The following is a 20,649-nucleotide window of genomic DNA, read 5'->3' as shown; positions in this document are numbered from 1 at the left end:
TTAGAGAATTAGAAGGAAGAAGAAATACGTAATACCAATTAAGTTTGAAATAAGTCACGAAATCAAGTAATAGTACATAGTTGTAAACGTAAATTAATCAGAAGCTAACCTTCCTTGCAGACAACAAGGGGGGGGAGGTTAACAAAAAAGAAAAAAAAAGTGTGTGGGGGGGGGATTCAGTGTATGATTTTCAAAAAAGAAAGAAAAAGTGTTGGGGGGGGGGGGGGATTCAGTGTATGATTTTTAATGAGAATTAAATAAATGAAACCTCTAGGGTTTAAATTTTAGATTTTAGTTTGTTATTTCCTTTTGTAAAGAATATATATATGGCATTAAACTATTGGTGTATGAGGATATATATTATCATAATTAAACTTTTAGTCTTTTATTTTGTTAATTTAAAGAATATCCACGTGTTATTATTTTGTTAGTGTAGGATGAATAGTGTATCATTTGAATGAGTTGATCCTCTCCGGCATTCGTAATACAATTTCTTTTTAAGATGACAGTTACAAATATTATAATTAAGAATATTTAATGTTTCGAATTGATTACAAATTAAATCACGACAGTTTCATTTTATTGAAGGCATAACAAACTAATCCATATATTGGCTTTTCATATCTATACACGTCTATTCCTATAATTTGCAAAATATATATATTTTTAATTTATTTAATCTATTTTAAATGACTATTTTCCTAAATATCCCTAAAATTTCTCTTATTTACCTAAATATTCCAAAACTCTCCTTTCATATATTCCTTTCATATATTGTATAGATATCTAGTTTGGTAGATTAAGATTCATTTTCCAATTGAAATAATGTGTTTTTTTTTATACTCAGATCATATATATCAGTCTTTAAATATTCTTATTACTACTTAAAGTCGTCCTGCATTCCATTTCACGAAATGGATATATTATTTCATTTAATCTTCATGTATAGAGACTACCTTTTGCCATCCAAACAAAGAGACAATTTTAAAAAATATCCTAAAAAAATATAACCAATATTTTCACATAGTATAGTGCAAAATTGAATTGATTAATTTGAAAAAGCCGTTAAAAAGTACTTCTTCTCTTTATACGAATTTTAATATACAATTTAAAAATAAAAAAGACGTAAAAAGAAAATAATTAAAATAATATTAATTTTTATAAATAAAAAATTTCTAAAATTGGAAAATAACAAATTAAAAATGAAAGAATGTATACTCAATTTGACGAAGCCGAGTAGCAAAGAGTTCTACACAAGATTGCGTCTCTCTCTCTCTCTGAACAAACACACAGTCACACAGAGAAGAAAAAAGCAAATCAATTTCTGCAATCGTCTCTTCAATTCATGAATTGTATGCATTATTCAAGTTCTCGAGGTAGCGAATTCAGCTTGTAGAGATCCCTAAAGCTATGGGGATCTCGTTTAAGGTCTCCAAAACAGGTCGGCGATTTCGCCCCAAACCGCTGCCGTCAAATGCGGCCGTTCCACGCGCCGAAGATGACGAATTCATCGATTCCCAAATTGCTGCGTCGAAGCAGAAAACTGATGCCTCTGCTCGGAAGCTGGTGCGCTTGCTAATTTCCCCCTTTATGTTTTTCGAAATTTCGATTTGCGAATGTGTATATGCTGTGTGAATTGTAGAATTAGCTAATTGAACCTTATCGTGTGAGAAGAATTATCGATTTTGGTGAGTATTTGAGGCTTTTCAATTAGAACGAGCTCTACATGCGTTTCCTTTTCTTTTCCCCTAGATTTATGTGATTTGGGGTTTGTTGAATGAAATTGCATCGGGAGCTGGATAGAAATTGAGATGTTTGTTGTAAAGATAAAACATGATGAATTGTGTTTTGACTCAGTGAGGAAAAAAGGGAACTTTGAAGCTTTTATCTTTGCTTAGTTGCTAAATCCAGCTGCATTTCGTAACGATTTCGATCTTTATTGGACAGGGAGAGGCCAGAGAGAACAAGGGAATCACTAAAATTGGAGGTATGTAGATATCTTCTTAAATTATATACACAAGATTCTGATTTTGCTCTCATTTTCTTTGAATATTTGGCTTCATGGTATCGTATTAATTACTACTATTGTGCTTGACTGCTTTCTCTTATATCTTTGTTCGCTAGATAATGAAGTTTCATTCACTCTTAAACTTTTTCCGGATGGATATTCGATCGGGAAACCTGTTGAGGTCTGCCATTCATTATCCCTCTTAATTTTTGTATGAAAGAAATTAAGGGTCCCATGTTAAAAATGGAATTTTTTTTTTGTGTTATTTGTGTGTTGGTTGACTATGTTCACTATGAATCTTCAGAATGAATCTGCCAACCAGACATCCAACGATGTACCGAAGTTATTGCATCCATATGATAGAGCATCAGAGGCTCTTTTTTCGGTAGGCTTGCGATTTATATCTCCATTTTAGAGGAATTTTAGCTCGTTGCATGTTTTATTCCTTATCTACAGTTGCAGGTTGTATAGTGCTATAACTTGTGTTAATCTCAATGAAATGCCAAAAACTCTTTACCCTACTTAACAGTACCACTTATCACGGTTGATTAACTGTTGACTTTGCTGTATGTTGATTGGCAGGTTTTGTTAACCTTCATGTCATTTTGTTTTCCAAGTGTACATACTTTTAATGTTTGATATCAACATAAATATTTGGATCCCATTTTTTTATAGAATCTTTAGTCAAATTCCTCATATTAAAACCATCAAATTTTTCTGATTAATTATTTTGAAAATCTCACTTGCTTTTTTTGGTGGAAGGCAATTGAATCTGGTCGATTGCCGGGAGATATTCTGGATGACATACCATGCAAATATATTGATGGGACAATTATCTGTGAGGTAAGCTATCCAATGTCGAAAATAGAGTTGTTAGTGATAGTTTTTCTCAACTACAATTACCTTGAATGGATCCTTATCAAAATGCTTTTCAAGTGAAACATAAAATAAAACGAAGAAATATATGTTATGAGGAATAGATCAGATCCTAATTTAATGTAATTATTAACACAGGTGCGAGATTATCGCAAGTGCTTTGCTGAAGGAGTTAACGTGGCTTCTGGCGAAAGCTCACCTGCAATCAACAGAGTGTCTCTCAAAATGTCACTGGAAAATATAGTGAAGGATATTCCAGCTATTTCAGAAAATGGTTGGACATATGGTGATCTGATGGTAAGTGATCCTCCGCTGTAATTTGCGCAGTTGAAGGATAATTTCTTACTTGGAATTATTATGTTTTTGAGTAAAGGAAGTGGAGTCTAGAATTTTGAAAGCTATACAACCACAACTTTGTCTTGATCCATCCCCACAGCTAGACAAACTATCTGAAGATCCAATTCAAAATAAGGTTTGTCTAATCTTTTTTCCCTTTATGGTTTTTAAGTTTCATATTATAATTTTTGGTGTACCTCTGTGTTCAGTTAAATTTAGAACTACGCAGCATGCGAAGGAAAAGATTGAGGCAGATTTCTGAAGCTAATAACCATGGAAAGAAGGCAAGTCTTGATAGAGTTCCAGAAAGTTCTAGGTTGGGAGATGCAGGAACTTTAGTGCAGCAACCTGCCTATGAGAATACAAACAGTCAAAATAATGTTTCGAATGCTATGCTTCAACTAAGAAGCAATGGCTTTGGGTCGGATGGCTCTCTTCTGCCTTCACCTATGACATCCTACCAACCAAAATATACCGGAGGCGTAAGCCCAAGAATGAAGGATCAGCGGACAGGAGCACTTTTGAATGCCTCTGTAGGTTCTCCTGGTGGGCAGGACATGATGATCCCATTCGCTGATAACATTGCTGCTTCTCTTCATGGCAAGAGGGAGAATCAAGATGGACAATCATCTCCATTGACCAACAAGAAGGCTAGGCTTACACATGCAGGTCCTGAGGGAAATATACAGCATTTTGGTTCACAGATGGATCCATTACATGGGACTGAATCTCACTGGAAGAACACATTAATACAGCAGCAGTCAATTGGAAGAGTCATGCAGTATGCTAACAATGGCATGCAAAAGTTCCCTCAGCAGGCATTTGAAGGGAGTCTAAATCAGGAAGGAGGGCAGATGCCATTCAGTGTTGGACAGCAAGGAATAAGATACAACCTGAAGGAAGAACCTGTTGAGACAGATAGATTGGATAAACCCGATGGTCGTGTGGCCATGGGAGAGAATGAATTAGCAAATATCGACTCCCAGCAGTCACGGTTGCAGCAAAGGATGCCACATCAGATGATGAGATCTGGCTTCCCTCAATCTCCTTGGAACAATCTTGGACAGCCTCTTGATAATAATTCTAGAAAGGAAGACCCTTTCCAGAAGAGAAAATTGGTTCAGAGTCCTCATGTTTCTGGCAGTGGCTTGCCTCAATCTCCTTTGTCGTCAAGATCTGGAGAATTTTCTAGTGGTTCTATGGGGCAATTTGGAGCTGTTGTAACTAGTGGGCTCGTATCATCACAAAAGGATAAATCTGCGGTCACATCTGTTGGTGTTGGTGGCAACCCGTCTTTCACTTCAAGTGCTAATGAGTCTGTGCAGAGGCATCCTCATGCACAGGCAGCTGCAAAACGCAGATCTAATTCTCTTCCTAAGACCCCTGCAATGAGTGGAGTTGGCTCTCCAGCAAGTGTTGGCAATATGAGCTTACCAAGCCCTCCTGTTGGGAGTCAGACATTGGGTGATCAGACCACATTGGAAAGATTCTCGAAGATAGAAATGGTAGCTATGAGGTATCTCCATCAATCAATATCCTCAAATTTTTATGGTCATTCTGATTTTAGTTTTCATGCCACCAAATTATCAAGTAGATATCATATTTACATATTCTGTTGCACTCTGGGAAATGTAGTACTGTCCGGGTAAGATTCAGTGAATGACTTTTTGTGAGTGTTTGTCCTACTGAGCATGAACTTAAGTCACAGCAACCATTGAACTCGATTACAGAATCCACTGTAGGAAAACAAACTTCTAATATCTGATAGTATTTGATAATAGGTTGAATTATATTCTCGAATGATGTCTTGTCTATAATTATTTGTTTTATGTTAGATATAATGATTTTTTTGCTTTCAGGTTTCAACTTAATTGCAAAAAGGGTAAGGTGGAAGAGTACCCTATCAGGAAACCTAATGCATTTTCAGCTCAACAGCTGATGTCTCATTTCTCAAGTGATTCAAACAATGAGAATTTGAAAGATGAAACATGTCAAATGCCACTGTCAAAGTCCCTGGTTGGTGGTAGCATGAATGTTTGCAAGACCAGGATTTTGAACTTTATTCAGACAGAGCGCATTCTTCAAGGTGCATTAACATTCTTAATATTTCTACTATAATACCGGCAAACTGAATATGGCCGATCCTGACAATTTGATCTGTCAGGTAATACCTTCCAAATGGTCCAAAAGTCCAGAACTAGGATGATCATGTCGGAGAAACCATATGAGGGTGCTGTTGCAATTCATATAGGGGAGATAGAGGACGCAGATTACTTGGCTGCAGAGGATTACCTTCCAACATTGCCAAATACTGTAAGCTTTTCAAGCATCAATTTTCTTTGATAAACATGATGACATTTCTTGTTTCTGTAAATACTTACTCATTTTGCTTCTTCCTTGCAAAATGTGATGCCTATGCAGCACATGGCTGATCTACTTGCAGCGCAGTATTCTTTACTGGTATGTTAGCACTTTTTAGTTAAAAAATTCAGTGATTGTGATTTAGCTCAATTTGCTGCTGATAATATATACTCGAGCAGATGACACGGGAAGGTTATCACATGGAGGATCACGTCCAACCAAAACCTGTTCGGATGAATCCTAACTCAGGGACCCAGCCCAATCCTTCGGGAATATCTCCCACTAGCGCAGCACCTGAGATGCAGCAGTTTTCTGAAGGTGTTTCTCTGCAGCAATCGAGCGATGTCGCAAAACCGAGCAACAGTGGTAATTCAACCTCATCACAGAACCTACAAGGCATGAGGGTGCTGCCTCCAGGAGGTGCTCAGGCAATTCAAATGTCCCAAGGACTTCTACCTGGGGTTTCAGTGTCTTCAAGGCCTCAGCAACCCGAACAACTGCCGCCTATGCAACAGCAACCTCAACTGCCGCAGCAGCATCCCCAGTTCCAAAGGATGCTCCCAACGAACTCGATGCAGCATCTGAATAATATAGCTCAGAATGCTAACATGCAGTTGGGGCCTCATACGACAAACAAGAACACAGCTCTCCAGTTTCAGATGATGCAACAACAGCAACAATCGCAACTTCTTCAGCCGCAGCAGCAGCAGCAGTTAATGCAAAGAAAAATGATGCCTGGCCTTGGAAACGTCGGGATGGGAAATATTGGCAATAATATGATGGGGCTTGGAGTTGGAGGCTTGGGTAATGTCATGGGAATCGGTGGGGCTAGGGGTGTGAGTGGATCGGGCATTTCTGCACCGATGGGGTCTATGTCAAACATAGGAAATATGAATCAGAACCCCATGAATCTGACTTCTGCTGCAAGTCTTACTAATGCCATTAGATCCGGGACGCTTACACAGCAGCAAGCTTTCATGAAAATGAAGTTGGGAAACCAAAACAGAGCGAATTTGTTGGGAAACCCGCAGTCGAGTATTGGAGGCATACCTGGCGCTAGACAGATGCATCCAGGATCAAATCTTTCCATGCTCGGCCCTGCTGCTCTAAACCGGGCCAATATGAATCAGATGCAACGTACAGCTATGGGTCCACCGAAGGTACCGGGAATGAATCCTTACATGAACCAGCAGCAACATCAGCTTCAGCAGCAGCAGCTACACTTACAGCAACAACAACAGCAGCAGCAACTACAGATGCAGCAGCAGCAGCAGCAGCAACAACAACAACAACAACAGCAGCAGCAGCAGCAGATGCAGCAACAGCTGCAACAACAGCAACTACAGCAGCAGCCGCAGCCACAGCAGCAAGAAACAACGTCACCATTGCAAGCTGTTGTTTCGCCTCCACCAGTCGGATCGCCTTCAAGCGTGGGGATTCCCCACCAAATGACTCAGCAACAGCAACAGCAACAGCAACAGCAGGCCAGTCCCCAGCAAATGAGCCAGAGAACTCCGATGAGCCCACAGCTCAGTTCTGGGGCCATTCATCCGATGGGTGCTGGTAATCCAGAAGCCTGTCCCGCCAGTCCTCAGTTGAGCTCACAGACCATGGGCTCAGTCGGTAGCATCGCAAACTCTCCAATGGAGCTACAGGGTGTCAACAAAAGTAACTCTGTAAATAATGTATAGTGCTGACGAGGCTGTGACAACTGGGTAAGACGCATACCAAATGAGATGTCGAAACTGAACCCCGAGGAGCATTACTGATTGATTGTGTGGCTGTTCACCGAATAAAACGTAAAAGGAAGAAGACTATTTCAGTGGGGGAATACATAATTCCATTCCTCTTCAATGATGAATGTTGTAACTGATACATAGTAATAACATGTGTTGTAAAGCTAGGAGATGTCATATTGTCACATACTCACATGTTGGATTAAGCTTATTTTGTTTATTCGGTTTTGTCACTTTTATGTAATGTACTAGGATGATTTATGCATTGCTATTTATAGAAGATTCCTCAAAACATATATAAAGTGCAGTAACTGTTAGCCTTTATAAAATCAGAGCCAGGCCATGTTCTTGAATAGGCTGAAAACTTTGGTTGTTTATATTTTATTAAAAATTGAAAGTGGTGTTAATATTTGTAAGTAATACTCCCTCCGTCCTTAATAATTTGTCACCATTTGACTCGAAATGGATTTAAAAAAATGTAATAGAAAATGAGTTCAAAAAGTTTGGCGTTCTAATTTTATATATTAGTTTTATGAGTGATAATGAGTTAGTGAAATATGAGTTTCACTAAAAAAAAATAGTAAAAAGTGTTACAAATTTTTAGTGCCAGATGAAAATGAAATTAAATGACAAATTTTAGGAACGGAGGGAGTAACGAATAGAAACTAAAATCGGATCAATTGTGTATTTTTTAGCATTTAAACCTTCAAAAATTGACAGCTGAGAAAAACATAAGAAAAACAAAAGAAACTATTATAATATGCTGGTCTTCTTTGGTTAGGTCGAAATGGCAATAAACACAGAAATGGTAATAAATCACAATTAAAAGTTTCTTCTTTGAAATGAATAAATCATAATTAAATTATATATACATCTAATAAACTCGGAAAAATGAATAGTAAAAAAAAAGTTTCTCAATAAATCCTAATTCTGTTCCTCTCCACTATATAATACTGTCACTCAAAACATCTAACTTCCCTCATCACATTGAGCAATCCCCATTTTTAATTGTTGTTGGCTGCTGAAATCAGCTACTGGCCTCTGCAATTCGCTGTCCTAATTTGTGAAAGAGGTCAGCTGATTTTCATTTCTTCTTCTTTTTCTTGTGAAGTGTCTGCAACTGATATATGGCAATGCATGCGGAAATCAAAAATGTTGCTTGGATAGTAAAGACTGCTTCAAGATTAGTTTTTTATGGATGTTTCTTAGTTGTATATCAGTTTAGAGCTTCTAATTTCTAAGCAGGTGAAACTTGAGAGTGATGGAATGGAAATTAAGGTTTTTTTTGCTTTGTGATGCATTTTTTGAGTTTGCAGAAACCTAATTTAGCACCATTTCGGTTTTGATTTTACTCATTCTTGAACGATTACGATTACTTCCCTATGATGTGAAAAAGTTGATTTTATGTTTGGATGTTCTAATTTATGAAGAGATTCTATTTGTCTTAAGCAACTCTTGTTCTTGATTTTCTTGTTGCTGGTTAATTTCAGAAATTAAGGGGTTTCTTGGTTTCAAGTTGGGCAAATAGAGTTTAGATACCTTATGTTTTTGGAAGAGATTCACTTTGAGTATAGACTATAGATATGTTCTCGTTCTGTTTATGCAATTTGGAGTTCATATCAATGTGCATTTCTCCATTTATTCTTTAATACTTTTTGGGATTTTAGATTTGTATGCATCATGATTTTTCGTCTTGTCTTGGTCGTTTGCTCTTGGATTTGTGGATGGGGCGATGAGCTTATACGTTGCTAGTTTGAAGTCTTTAATAGGTTCGTTTTCGAAGCTGTTGAAGTAAGGATGTTAGCTGCCAATATCCGCCCGATTAGTTCCCCTTTACCAGCAGTTCTTGAAAAATCTAGTAGTTTTGCTCTTTCAAGGCAAAACGTAGCGCCTTTGGCCAAATTCAAGCCCAGCCGTATAAGCACAAGCCTCAGATCGTCTTTACAGTCGATTGTAGCTCCAGAAGTTGATCAAGACTTCACTTCTGCTCAAACTCGAGTGAAGATTCTATCCGAGGCATTGCCCTTTATCCAGAAATTCCGTGGCAAGACCATTGTTGTTAAGTATGGAGGAGCAGCGATGAAATCCGAGGCCCTGCAGGCGTCTGTGATTGCTGATGTCGTGCTTCTTTCCTGTGTTGGCCTCCGTATCGTATTTGTCCATGGAGGTGGGCCAGAGATCAACCAGTGGCTCGGCAAGCTAAACATCGAGCCAAATTTCCTCAACGGGCTCCGTGTCACCGATGCATCGACCATGGAGATTGTGTCGATGGTGTTAGTTGGTAAAGTGAACAAGCAGCTCGTCGCGCTGATCAACAAAGCTGGCGGGACCGCGGTCGGTTTATCGGGAATCGATGGCCGGCTCTTGACGGCTCGGCCCTCTCCGAACGCCTCGCAGCTCGGTTTCGTTGGCGACATCGCGAGTGTCGATCCCACGATAATCCGGCCGCTCATTGACAACAACCACCTCCCCGTGATCGCCTCGGTCGCTGCTGATGCAACCGGACAGGCCTACAACATCAACGCGGACACGGCAGCTGGTGAGCTGGCGGCGGCGCTGGGGGCGGAGAAGCTGATATTGCTGACGGACGTGGCCGGGATACTGGAGGATCGGAACAAGCCAGAGAGTCTGGTGAGGGAGATCGACATCAAGGGAGTGAAGAAGATGATTGAAGAGGGGACAATAGCTGGTGGGATGATCCCGAAGGTCAACTGCTGCGTGAGGTCACTGGCACAAGGTGTTCGGACGACGAGCATCATCGATGGGCGGCTGAAGCATTCGCTGCTCCTTGAGATTCTCACTGATGAAGGCGCTGGGACGATGATCACTGGATAAGTATTGCTGGTAAACTAATAGTAATGCTTTGTGGCTTATGTCAGTTTTTATTTCATATTTGGAAATGGAATTTGTGGGAGAATTTCTCATGGTTTTGCTTCGAGAACTTTTGCTTGCATGTGCGTAACTGTTTCAAAATTTCTATTTCAAAATAAGGATTGAAAGTGGGAAACTAAATTTCCACTGAACAAAAAGATATAATTGAATTACAGGTGACAAAAGGTGAACTTGAATTCTATCTTTAACTTGTTTGAAGCTAATTCATGAAAACTTGCATCAATCCCCAAAATTAGGATTCCCATTCGGTTTTATTACCTGAAATGGATCAGTGCTTGAGTTTTAGTATAAAAGTGAGCTTCTTGCTGCTGTCTTTGTCAGTTCGTCTACCTTTCTTCTCTCGACCATTTTCTTGCAGCCCTGCTAGATACAAGTGAAGCGAATCACAAACTGAGGACACTACAAAGAACTTGTTTTTTAAGGACACAATTACTTGCGTTGCGTTGGAAAATTTTAGAAAATAACAATAATTTAGGATGCAAAAGAAAGAATTAACTTCACCACTTGCTTTTTTCATAACACCAACAATAAGGATGATTTTTGAAGCGCTAGTGGTATATTTAGAAACACAAATTAGTGTCATGTGGGTACATGTTTTGGCATGAGAAAATTCCTTATAGAAGCTACTCTACATGAACAGAATCTGTGTTTAGTTTAACTAGAGAGGTCTACTTACCTTGACGAACCCCGTCTGCTTTATGCGCGCTAACGAGCAGCGCCACCTCTGGTGCGCTTTTCCGCCTTTCTCCTTCATCTTCTCATTTCTCTCCTTTACTCCATAGCACTTCGATCTGCTCCAATGTTTCGGACTCAATTCCCACATCGGTTGCGAGAACAACGGCTGTGGGGTATATAGACTAAATGAGCTATCTCTCCTAACATGCTATTCTTTTGGGATGAGTTCTCATATTTGGTCTGTATCAATTGGTGCTTTCATCGATAGCCCAAACGGTTCGGAGTGGTGGCCGGACAACGAACTCGCCGTGACCAACAAGTGCGTTTGGGTCCGGCTCGGAGTGGTGACCCACGGAGTGGTGGCCGGGCAAAGGAATCCGCCTTGACCATCGTGGCCGTGACCAACGAGAACTCGGAGTGGTGGCCTGACAAATTCCCACATCGGTTGTGTATGAATGAGCTCTCTCTCCTAATAGGCTAGTCTTTTGGGATGAGTTCTCCTATTTGGTCTGTATCATCCAACAACAAGGAAGGACATTATTTCACAAGATAGAGAGAAAGAGATCTAGAGAGATGCTATGCTATTATGCATTGCAAGAACTACAAGATAGAGCGAAAGAGATCTAGAGAGATGCTATGCTATTATGCATTGCAAGAACTACAATCGGAATACTAAAGCAAACCTTAATTAAATCATTTTCTGAATAAGTTCATAGCTAGTATTATCCTTCTCGTCAAGCTAATCTCCCTCTTCTTAGACATTTATTACCTCAACGCCACTGGAAAAACAAAACACATATCTTCATATACACACAAGTAGGCATGAAGATTGAAGCTAATAATGCTAAACAAACAATCATTTTCTCAGAGATAAGACAAATGCCGGATTAAATGTTGATAAAGTAGATGGAGTATGACAATTTCTATAGGGTAGGTAGGCACGTTAGATTTGCAAATTGATTATAAACTATTAATTACACATTCAACTTGACTGGACTTATAAATTAGATTCATAGCTAGTTGCATTAATATTTTAATAAGGTGCTATAAATTAAAAACTGTAGCATAAATTATTGCTGCACATGGCTTCTTCATCAATATGTGCTATAACATGTTTCCATTCTCAGTTGTGGAGTCATAATACAAGATCGGTTGTCTTCTAAATATTTTCCCATTTTCATTCACATTCTGCGTGTGCATTTGTAGATCGAGTTGAGCATGGCGGCCTATGGAGCTCTGATTTCTCTTATGCATTTAATAGATACCCTTGAGAAACATCCTTCTCCTCCCATTTATATCGACATAACACAAGTTGAATCTCTCACTCAAAATGTTACCTTCTTGCTCGAGTTTCTTGATGGTTATATTTCACCAGTTGTTCTTGATGGCCATGAAGCTGATCCATTGGAGCGTCGCATTGCTGATGCAGTTTATGCAGCTGAGGATGTTATTGAATCCCAGATTGTGGATCACATTCACAGAGGATCCAGAATCGTTGAAGGTCATGACTTCTTTCATGATCTACAAAAGGTGATAGAAGAAATGAACCTGATCAGAGGAGAGACGGAGAATATTGCAGTCAAAGCTCAGATGCAGCAAAAGCCCATTGTTGCCTTGACGTCTTCTTTAACTGTGAAGGAAAATGTGATGGTGGGCTTGGAGGAAGTGTTTCTTGAAGTTTTGGATAAGCTCACTGGGAATCAACTCAACCGCCAAATCATCCCCATTGTGGGAATGGGCGGCATTGGTAAGACCACCCTTGCCATAAATCTATTTGAGAATGCACTTGTTAAGGAACATTTTGATATTCGTGCTTGGACAACAATATCTCAAACTTATAATGTTAGAGAAACTCTTGGAGAAGTTCTTTTTCAAGTAAGTGGAAAGTCGAGTGATCTGAGTGAGGACCGATTAGGAGAAAAGTTATCCAAGCATTTGTCAGGTAGGAGGTATCTCATTATAATGGATGATATGTGGAGTATAGATGTGTGGAACAAGATCAAATTTTTCTATCCTAATGACAATAATGGGAGTCGAATTATTGTAACAACTAGGCTGTCAAACTTGTGTTTTCAGTTGAATGAGTCATATAGAGTTGGTGTAAAATTTCTAGATGAGACTAGTGGTTGGGATTTGTTTTGTAAGACTGTGTTTGGGAAAGAAAGTTGTCCTCTTGAATTGGAGAACATGGGAAAGAATATTGTAGCGAATTGTAAGGGGCTTCCTTTATCAATTACTACAATAGGAGGTCTTTTGTCAAAATCTGAGAGGACAAAAGAATATTGGGAGCGTATAGAGCAGAATTTAAATTCAATTGTTATTAACAATAATGATGAATTTTGCTTGAAAATATTGAGGATGAGCTATATCTATCTGCCAAACTATTTGAAACCATGTTTTTTGTACATGGGTGGTTTTGAGGAAGATCGTAGTATCCGTGTGTCAATGCTAGAGAAGTTATGGGTATCTGAAGGATTTTTAAAACCAAGGAGTGGGAAATGTTTGGAAACAATAGCACAAGAGTATTTTAAGGAGTTGGTTGATAGAAATCTCATTTTAGTTCATAAGTTAGGCTCTATTGGACATGTCAAGTTTTGTAAAATTCATGATTTGTTGAGAGATTTGTGTTTGAAAGAAGTTGAAAAGGAAAGGTTTTATCATGTCATAAGAGATGACACTTCATCCATTAATAGCAAACGCCGTTTTTTTTTCCCATTTAAAACTGCAAGATTGCTGTTAAGTGAAGCCTTTGAATCTTCGTCACATGCTCGCTCAATAATATGTGATTATGTCGACGTTGAAGAGGAGAGTGATGATGACGACGATGAAGAGGGGAGTGATGATGACGATGATGAAGAGGGGAGTGATGATGACGACGTTGAAGAGGGGAGTGATTATGGAGACGATGAAGAGGGGAGTGATTATGACGATGATGAAGAAGGTAGTGATTACTGCGATGATGAAGAGGGGCGTGATTATGACGAGGATGAAGAAGGGGATGGTGATGCTGGATTGCCTCATGATCTTAGATTGTTGAGGATATTCAAAGCATATGATGCTTCTTCTAGTATTGCTTCTTACAGGGGTGCTTATTTCTTAGATAATGTGTTTGAATTAGTGAACTCACGATACCTTGCTGTTAGAGTTAATAAAGGGTCCAAATTCCCTTCTTCGATTAATTTGCTTTGGAATTTACACACATTGATTATTTGTTGCAAGAACAATCTTATTGCTCCGACTGCAATTTGGAAACTACAACAGCTTCGGCATCTCGCATCTCATGGGGAAGGATTGATTCTCCAAGATCCACCAAGTGGCGACAATGACATTGTTATCCTGAATAATCTGCATACACTTAGAGGAGTGAAGAATTTTTATTTGAATGAGGAGGTGGTTAAAAGAATTCCCAATGTAAAGAAATTGCAGCTAATCTACCAGGTGAAACAAATGGAGGGAGCGAACAGTCTCAGCTATCTCGAATGTTTGAGTAAATTAGAAAACTTATGTTGCACTACCAAAAATTCACGTGGTGACTATTTACATTGGATTAGGTTCCCACATTCCCTCAAGAAGTTGGATGTGCACGTCTCTTTTACTCAGGAGTTAGAAGAAATAATGTCGATCATAGGTTCGCTGCCCCTTCTTGAGAAGTTTGCATTAGCTGGTGGTTTCTTCAAAACGGGCAAGTGGGAAACAATTGAAGGTCAATTCCCAGGCCTCAAGTTTCTATGCTTGTGGGCGTGTAAAAATCTAGACGATTGGATTGTGCCCGAAAACTCCCACTTTCCACTTCTCCAGAAGCTTCGCCTTTGTTTTTTAGGTCAACTAAAGGAGATCTCAACAGAAATTGGAGAAATAGCAACATTGAAATCAATTTCATTGGAATATTGCAGGAAATCAGCAGTTGTGTCCATTAAAAAGATAGTAGAGGAACAAGAGGATGTATATGGAGACCAACTAGACCTTCATGTTCAAGCGATAGTTTATGAGAAGCAAAAGGAGTTGAAGAGCTTGGCAAGTGCCAACTTTGAAGTTAAAGTGGAAGAATAGTGTTAGGCCTTACTTCCTCTTCCTCTTCCCAATCCAACTCATGCAGAAGACATGAAGGCCGAGCAAACGAGGAATGAACTAGAGTTTTTTTTTTTTTTTTTTACTTGTAATAAGGTACGAGCTTTTGTTGCTTGAATATTGTAAGCTCTTTTGTTGTTACTTTTGCTCTGCTGAATATCAGCAGAAGTTGAGGGTTTACAAGGAGAAGATCTTTCCTTTGATGTTGAGCTTGGCAGGTCGCTATTTTATAGTTGTTGGATCATTCTGTTTTTCTTCTTATTTCCTGTATCACCTTGGTCTTTGTCAATATTATCTCTTTTTCATTCACATCAAGCTGAATCTCTCACTGAAAAACTTGTCTTTTTGCATGGATTTCTTGAAAGCTATAATTTCCCGTTTGCGTACAGCGATGAAGCAGTTCCATTGGAGATGCAACTTACGCAGCTGGAGATGTGATAGTCTATATTAGTCGACACTATTCATCTTTCTGCAGCAACAGCTGATGATGATGGCCACTTACAAATCAGTTGCATCCACTTCTATCAAGATTTTCAAAAAGTGATACAAGATATAGATTTGATCAAGAAAGATGTGATGGTAATCATGAGGGAGAATAAACAGCAGCAGAGGTGGTAAAAGGTGAATTTGAATTCTATCAAGTATTGATGCAAGTGAATGAACTAGGTGAAAAATTATACTAGTACAAGTTTTTATATGGCCATAGGTAACTCATAATAATGGATGATATATGGAGTGTCGAGATGTGGGAAAAGATCAACTTTTTCTTTCCTGATAACATAAATGGGAGTCGAATAATCGTAACATCTAGGCTGTCAAACTTGAGTTCTGAGTTAAATGACTTATAGAGTGCACATGAAATTTCTTGATGACGCTATTAGTTGGAGATTGTTTTGTAATACTGTGTTGGGGAAAAGATCAAAATTTTCTTTGGAATCTCCAAACACTGATCATTTTCCATTCTACAATATTTATTGCATCAATTTTTGGATGATGCCTCAACTTAGGCATTTTGAATCCTATAAAGGAGCACTGTTTCTACCACGTCCTCCTAATGGAAACGTTGTCATCACGCACGGACTACAAACGCTCAAAGGAGTTGATATTTTTCATTACTGTGCGGATTTGAATTCGAGTATCCCCAGCATAAAGAAATTGGCAATAACTGGTGAAGAGCTTCCAAATCTGTCTATGAATAAACTAGAGTCCTATACTAGTTGGTGCAAGGTTAAAGGGAATATCTTCCCACACTCTCTTAAGAAGTTGAGCTTGGGATCACACCACTCCAATTGGGATGTGAATGAAGAGATGCTTAAAAACATAGGCGCATTACCTCTTCTTCAGAAGCTTAAATTGGAACGAGCTCGTTTCCAAAAAGGTTTGTGGGAAACGAGTGAAGAACAGTTCCCCAGCCTCAGATTCTTGGAACTCAAATGGTGTCCTTTGGTATCCTGGATAACAGAGAGCTCTCACTTTCCATGCCTTGAGAAACTTCGCCTTTACGCGTTAAAGGAATTGGAGGAGATCCCTTGTGAAATTGGTGAAATACCGACGATGCAATCAATTCACTTGGAATACTGCAGCGAATCAGTCGTGGAGTCTGCCAAGGCGATAGCAAAGGAGCAAGATGAATTACAAGTTCGAGCTGTGGTCTTCAACAACCAAGCACTTCGGAGCCTCACGGGGCCCAACTTCCGGGTCGAGATTGACAATTTCTAGTGTGAAACATTGAGGTAATGAAGCTGTTACAATGCATTTATTTAAAATGCAAAAGAGCTGCAAGGAACCAATTCCTTTTATTTTAAGCTTAGAATCATGAATATTTGATATTTGTAACAGCTTGCTTGCAATTGCTTTAGTACATATATATATTTGTCACATATAGTATGTTGGGTGTGGAATTCTGATTTTCTTTTTTTAATTTCAGGTGAACTCTGCATAGCGTAGAACGAAATGGTATTTACGGGCGTGCGTAGCTTGGGGCTCCCGGGATAAAGTAGGTCACCATGCCTAAGCCCGATCTTAAGCCGACAACAACAGGAAGCTTCACAAAACCTCCAGAAGGATCAAACAAGCACGAGTTTTCTGGCATTGCGATTTTAAGGTAACACATCTCCGGGACGCTGAGCAAGGCCGTATCAGCTGCGTTGAATGAAAATGAATAAACCCCCTCGAGATTTGTATGTGCGGTTTTGATCACCTTCTCTATAAACAGGACGCCACAGACGACATCCACCCGTGCATCCGGGACTAATGGATACGTCTTCACAGCCGCGATAGAAGCGTTGATGCAAGTGACAATGCCTGCTAGAGTGGCATTGCCGTTCAGTGCTTGAGAAGAAGCTTGCGAGAGTGCGAGCGAGAGGAGAGCGATGAGAAGAAACGACGAAGGAAAAGCCATCTTTGCTCGGTTTTTCGATTCAACATTTTGTCATGCAAACTTATAGGGAAAGAGGGTGAGAGTTTTGCAGTCTGTTTAGAGTTTGAAGTGTGTGATTTTCCCTTTGCCCTTTGCTTTACTTGCACAGTTTGCTAATCTGTAACATGCATCATAGGCTGTTGTAATTTTTTAATATAAAGATTATATTTTGCTCACTCTAGTCTATGCTAGAGGTGCCCACGGTTCCGGAACCGCCGGTTCTGGTTTTGGAAATTGCCGAACCGGAACCGAACCGCGAGGGTGTTTCATGGTTCCGGTTCCAAAACTACACGGTTTCGGTTTCGGTCTGAACCGAAGGTTTTTACGGTTTTTCACGGTTTCGAACCACTGCTTTCTTGCGGTTGCGGCTCGGTTTCACGGTTTTCCGATAGTTTTTCGCGGTTCCGACACGGTTTCGGTTCAAGAATTTTTGAACTTGAATCTAACCACGGTTCTAAAATCGACGGTTTCGGTTCGGGCATATTCTCACGGTTCCGAACCGTAACCGCCGGAACCATAAATCTTGGGCACCTATGCTTCTTAGCTAAGGACTACAAAAATATAAAAAAAAATGCACTAGCACCCATCTCATCTCCTAGCATTGCCTATGGCTAGCACAAGTTCAAGAAATTTAAATCTAAGTACAAAAACAGCAGTACCTATGTATACACTAATTAAAAATCTACATAACATAGATCAAAAATACACAATTAATTAGTAGTACATCAATAAAAATCATATTTCACCCCCTTTTGTATATAAATCTGCATGAACTTCAACTACACTGGATCCAAAAAAATGGCCTTTCTCTCTCCTCTTCTCATTGTTCTTCTCTCTCTAGGTTTCACACAATCTCCTGCCCAAACAGTGGAAGTAAATTTGGTTCTTGCAGGAGTCTTGACTTGCACAAACACCTCCATAGCCAGTGCAGGAACTTATGCAGTAATCCCACAAGCAAAAGTTGATTTTATTTGTGGGATTTTGATATTCGAAAGAGTGGTCAGATCAACCACTACAAGTAGTTTAGGAATCTACACCTTCACCTTCGGCGCCAGAGATATGTTGCTCAACAACCCTGAGTTTTGCCATCTTAGGGCGACGTTTGCTTCATCTTCGTGCAGCTTGGACCCCTCGGGGGGCGTGTTGAGGTTCCCGATTGTCGGGATCCGGTCGTCGTCGGGCACGTTGATTCAGTACGTTCCTGGGTCGCCGAGCTATCTTCCGGTGTGAAATACTGTCGTTGATCGGAGAATTATATGTAGTTCTTGTGTTGTGATGACGTTCTGAATAAAAGTTTTAGATCGTTTTAAATGTGCTTTTTTGGCTGGAATAGTGATGTATGACTGTGTTGCGTTGATATTGTGTCGTTTTTTTGGGTTGTAGGCAGCGTGAAATGAGATATATGGAGTATAAGATATGTTAATTGGTCAGCTCATTTTGTTTCGGGTAATCCCTACCCAGATTTTTAGCTAATCTGACTAGAATTTTATTGGATTAGAAATTTCGGTCATAACCCTAATCTTTCGGATTCAGGCTAGCCCAGTAGACTAATTGGGCTCAAAGCTAATGATAAAAATTAACATGTGTACTTCTTTCTTCTTAAGGAACCTATATTTTCAATAAATATATAAACTTATTCAAAAATTAAAGATATGTAAGTAAATCATACGAAGAGCAAAAAAAAGTTAATCTAAATTCAGAATAGTTGGTTAACATTATTTCGCACCGGATTAACTCGCAATCCAAATAACGTGACTCAAACCCGAGGAACTGGCCCTTGGTGCAACTATAAAGCAATGAGATAAGTTATTTGCATTTACAATTAGTCACTTCAAAATTGTAATGTGGTTCACCAAACTCACTCCATTTTCTTGAAAATAGATCTAATTTGATAAGCCAATTTAAACAACTATTTTGCACTTTTAATTGCTTGCATTACATTTACAGCACATAATATATGATTAGATCAATATAGTGGCAATGGGTGGCCAGCCTGTGATGGTACAGATCATTTTTTATCATCATTTTCTCTTCTTTTTTTGGCAGCCAAACTCCCAATACCCACTTTTTCAAGACATAAACCACTTTACAAATATACATAGAATAAAATAAATTTGATCGCACAATTTCTGGTGATCTTGGTGGAGTGTGTGGTATAAATATGCATATTTTTTATTCAAAAATTGCTAACTCAATAAAAAAGTATTTGCTTTTCAACATTCTATATGTATATATATATGATAAAATCATGTCACATTATTTCATAAGTCAATAATAGTAGTGAGACTAAGTTTTGATGATGCCTAGAAGAATTTCTTCATGGATGAATCTAAAAGAGCAGCAGGATATGAAATGTGGTTGAATGAAGATGGAGAAGCAGGGCACGTGCCCGATTTTCATGTCCTGTGAAAATCCAGCACGTGCTCTGGCCCTCCATCTTCTTCCCTCGTTCCGATGAATTCTTTAAAGCTGGAAAATGAAAAAAAATATAATTCATGAAGGTAAATTTTCTTTGCTGCATTTTTATCTCTACTCGATTATTGCATTGATTGCTTTATTCGAACAAGATGTTGCTTCAGCCCATTATCAAATTTTGCATGAGTGGTTTGAGATTTTAGTGAAACATGATTAAGTGTGAATGACTAAAGTTCCATTATTAAGGCAAGATATAAAGTCCAAATTTGTGATTATAGTATAAAAGAGGGTATTTACTTGGGCCTGATTGCAGCCCATATTGTAAGACTTGGCAATATATTGACTCTATTTCATTTGGGCCCATGAGCCATAGTGATTTTTTTTACAGAATTATTCTTTTTTAATAGTATTACTTTTATAATTTTATCATGAATACTTTGTTTAGTTCTCTTGTGTACTATAAAACTAGATGGTTATAGATTGTTAGTACAATGTGGAGTGATAAAAATAGAATTGTAAATTAATTTTAGAATGCTCCCTTCCTATGAAAGGCTTTACCAATAAAGTTATATGCTTGAGAAACTTGAACAAGTCAAAAAATACAGCACAAGCATTCAGATGATGGGCCATCTTTAAATTATAATGTAAGCTTTATTTTTATCTATTAAATGAAAAAATAAAAAAGTAGTGCTACTACATAATTTCATAATGTCAAATGCATGTGAAATATGGATTTTCCAAGATCTACTCATAATTCATGTGGTGAACAATGAATGGAGAGGGTGTGGGGCTAAGAAAGGTTTGGAAAATATGAACAAAAAAAGAAGATCAAGGCAAAGAAATCTTGATTGTCATTTTCCATG

General features: G+C 38.7%; 3 protein-coding genes across 5 annotated transcripts; all 3 read left to right on the top strand.

Annotated features, from left to right (window-relative positions):
- Window positions 1-1,230: 1,230 nt before the first annotated feature.
- On the top strand, window positions 1,231-7,537 carry LOC125208137 (nuclear receptor coactivator). The gene is made up of 12 exons (XM_048107711.2): window positions 1,231-1,566; window positions 1,948-1,987; window positions 2,125-2,189; window positions 2,313-2,393; window positions 2,771-2,851; window positions 3,023-3,181; window positions 3,258-3,356; window positions 3,430-4,736; window positions 5,080-5,306; window positions 5,385-5,533; window positions 5,642-5,680; window positions 5,761-7,537. Exons 1-12 carry the CDS (start codon window positions 1,411-1,413, stop codon window positions 7,270-7,272), a joined length of 3,915 nt encoding a protein of 1,304 aa, XP_047963668.1. The 5' UTR covers window positions 1,231-1,410; the 3' UTR covers window positions 7,273-7,537.
- Window positions 7,538-8,236: 699 nt separating this feature from the next.
- LOC125208138 (uncharacterized) lies at window positions 8,237-10,241 on the top strand. Of its 3 annotated transcripts, none has more exons than XM_048107714.2 (2): window positions 8,237-8,389; window positions 9,087-10,241. In XM_048107714.2, exon 2 carries the CDS (start codon window positions 9,115-9,117, stop codon window positions 10,150-10,152), a length of 1,038 nt encoding a protein of 345 aa, XP_047963671.1. In that variant the 5' UTR covers window positions 8,237-8,389; window positions 9,087-9,114; the 3' UTR covers window positions 10,153-10,241. The 3 variants fall into 3 exon arrangements, with proteins under 3 accessions (XP_047963671.1, XP_047963669.1, XP_047963670.1); XM_048107712.2 differs by having other exon boundaries at window positions 8,242-8,389; window positions 9,077-10,241; XM_048107713.2 differs by having other exon boundaries at window positions 8,251-8,389; window positions 9,070-10,241.
- Window positions 10,242-10,378: 137 nt separating this feature from the next.
- LOC148922975 (putative late blight resistance protein homolog R1A-3) lies at window positions 10,379-17,527 on the top strand. Its single transcript, XM_089060803.1, has 5 exons — window positions 10,379-14,922; window positions 15,116-15,170; window positions 15,428-15,531; window positions 15,799-16,685; window positions 16,880-17,527. Exons 1-4 carry the CDS (start codon window positions 12,103-12,105, stop codon window positions 16,669-16,671), a joined length of 3,852 nt encoding a protein of 1,283 aa, XP_088916929.1. The 5' UTR covers window positions 10,379-12,102; the 3' UTR covers window positions 16,672-16,685; window positions 16,880-17,527.
- Window positions 17,528-20,649: the final 3,122 nt, after the last annotated feature.

This window comes from Salvia hispanica, chromosome 6, assembly GCF_029641045.1.
Source record: "Salvia hispanica isolate PSC_SH4W2 chromosome 6, Shi_PSC_v1, whole genome shotgun sequence".
Taxonomy (NCBI): Eukaryota; Viridiplantae; Streptophyta; class Magnoliopsida; order Lamiales; family Lamiaceae; genus Salvia; species Salvia hispanica.
This window is presented reverse-complemented; position numbering and strand designations above follow the sequence as displayed.

What these genes read in the sequence shown, in the direction of transcription:
- LOC125208137 (XM_048107711.2), top strand. Translation starts at nt 1,411, where the DNA reads ATGGGGATCTCGTTTAAGGTCTCCAAAACAGGTCGGCGATTTCGCCCC. An exon ending in ATGGGACAATTATCTGTGAG is followed by an intron (nt 2,852 to 3,022) that starts GTAAGCTATCCA and finishes TTATTAACACAG; the next exon opens with GTGCGAGATTATCGCAAGTG. An exon ending in ATAGAAATGGTAGCTATGAG is followed by an intron (nt 4,737 to 5,079) that starts GTATCTCCATCA and finishes TTTTGCTTTCAG; the next exon opens with GTTTCAACTTAATTGCAAAA.
- LOC125208138 (XM_048107714.2), top strand. Translation starts at nt 9,115, where the DNA reads ATGTTAGCTGCCAATATCCGCCCGATTAGTTCCCCTTTACCAGCAGTT.
- LOC148922975 (XM_089060803.1), top strand. Translation starts at nt 12,103, where the DNA reads ATGGCGGCCTATGGAGCTCTGATTTCTCTTATGCATTTAATAGATACC. An exon ending in GTGCCAACTTTGAAGTTAAA is followed by an intron (nt 14,923 to 15,115) that starts GTGGAAGAATAG and finishes GCTGAATATCAG; the next exon opens with CAGAAGTTGAGGGTTTACAA. An exon ending in TTTGATGTTGAGCTTGGCAG is followed by an intron (nt 15,171 to 15,427) that starts GTCGCTATTTTA and finishes ATCTTTCTGCAG; the next exon opens with CAACAGCTGATGATGATGGC.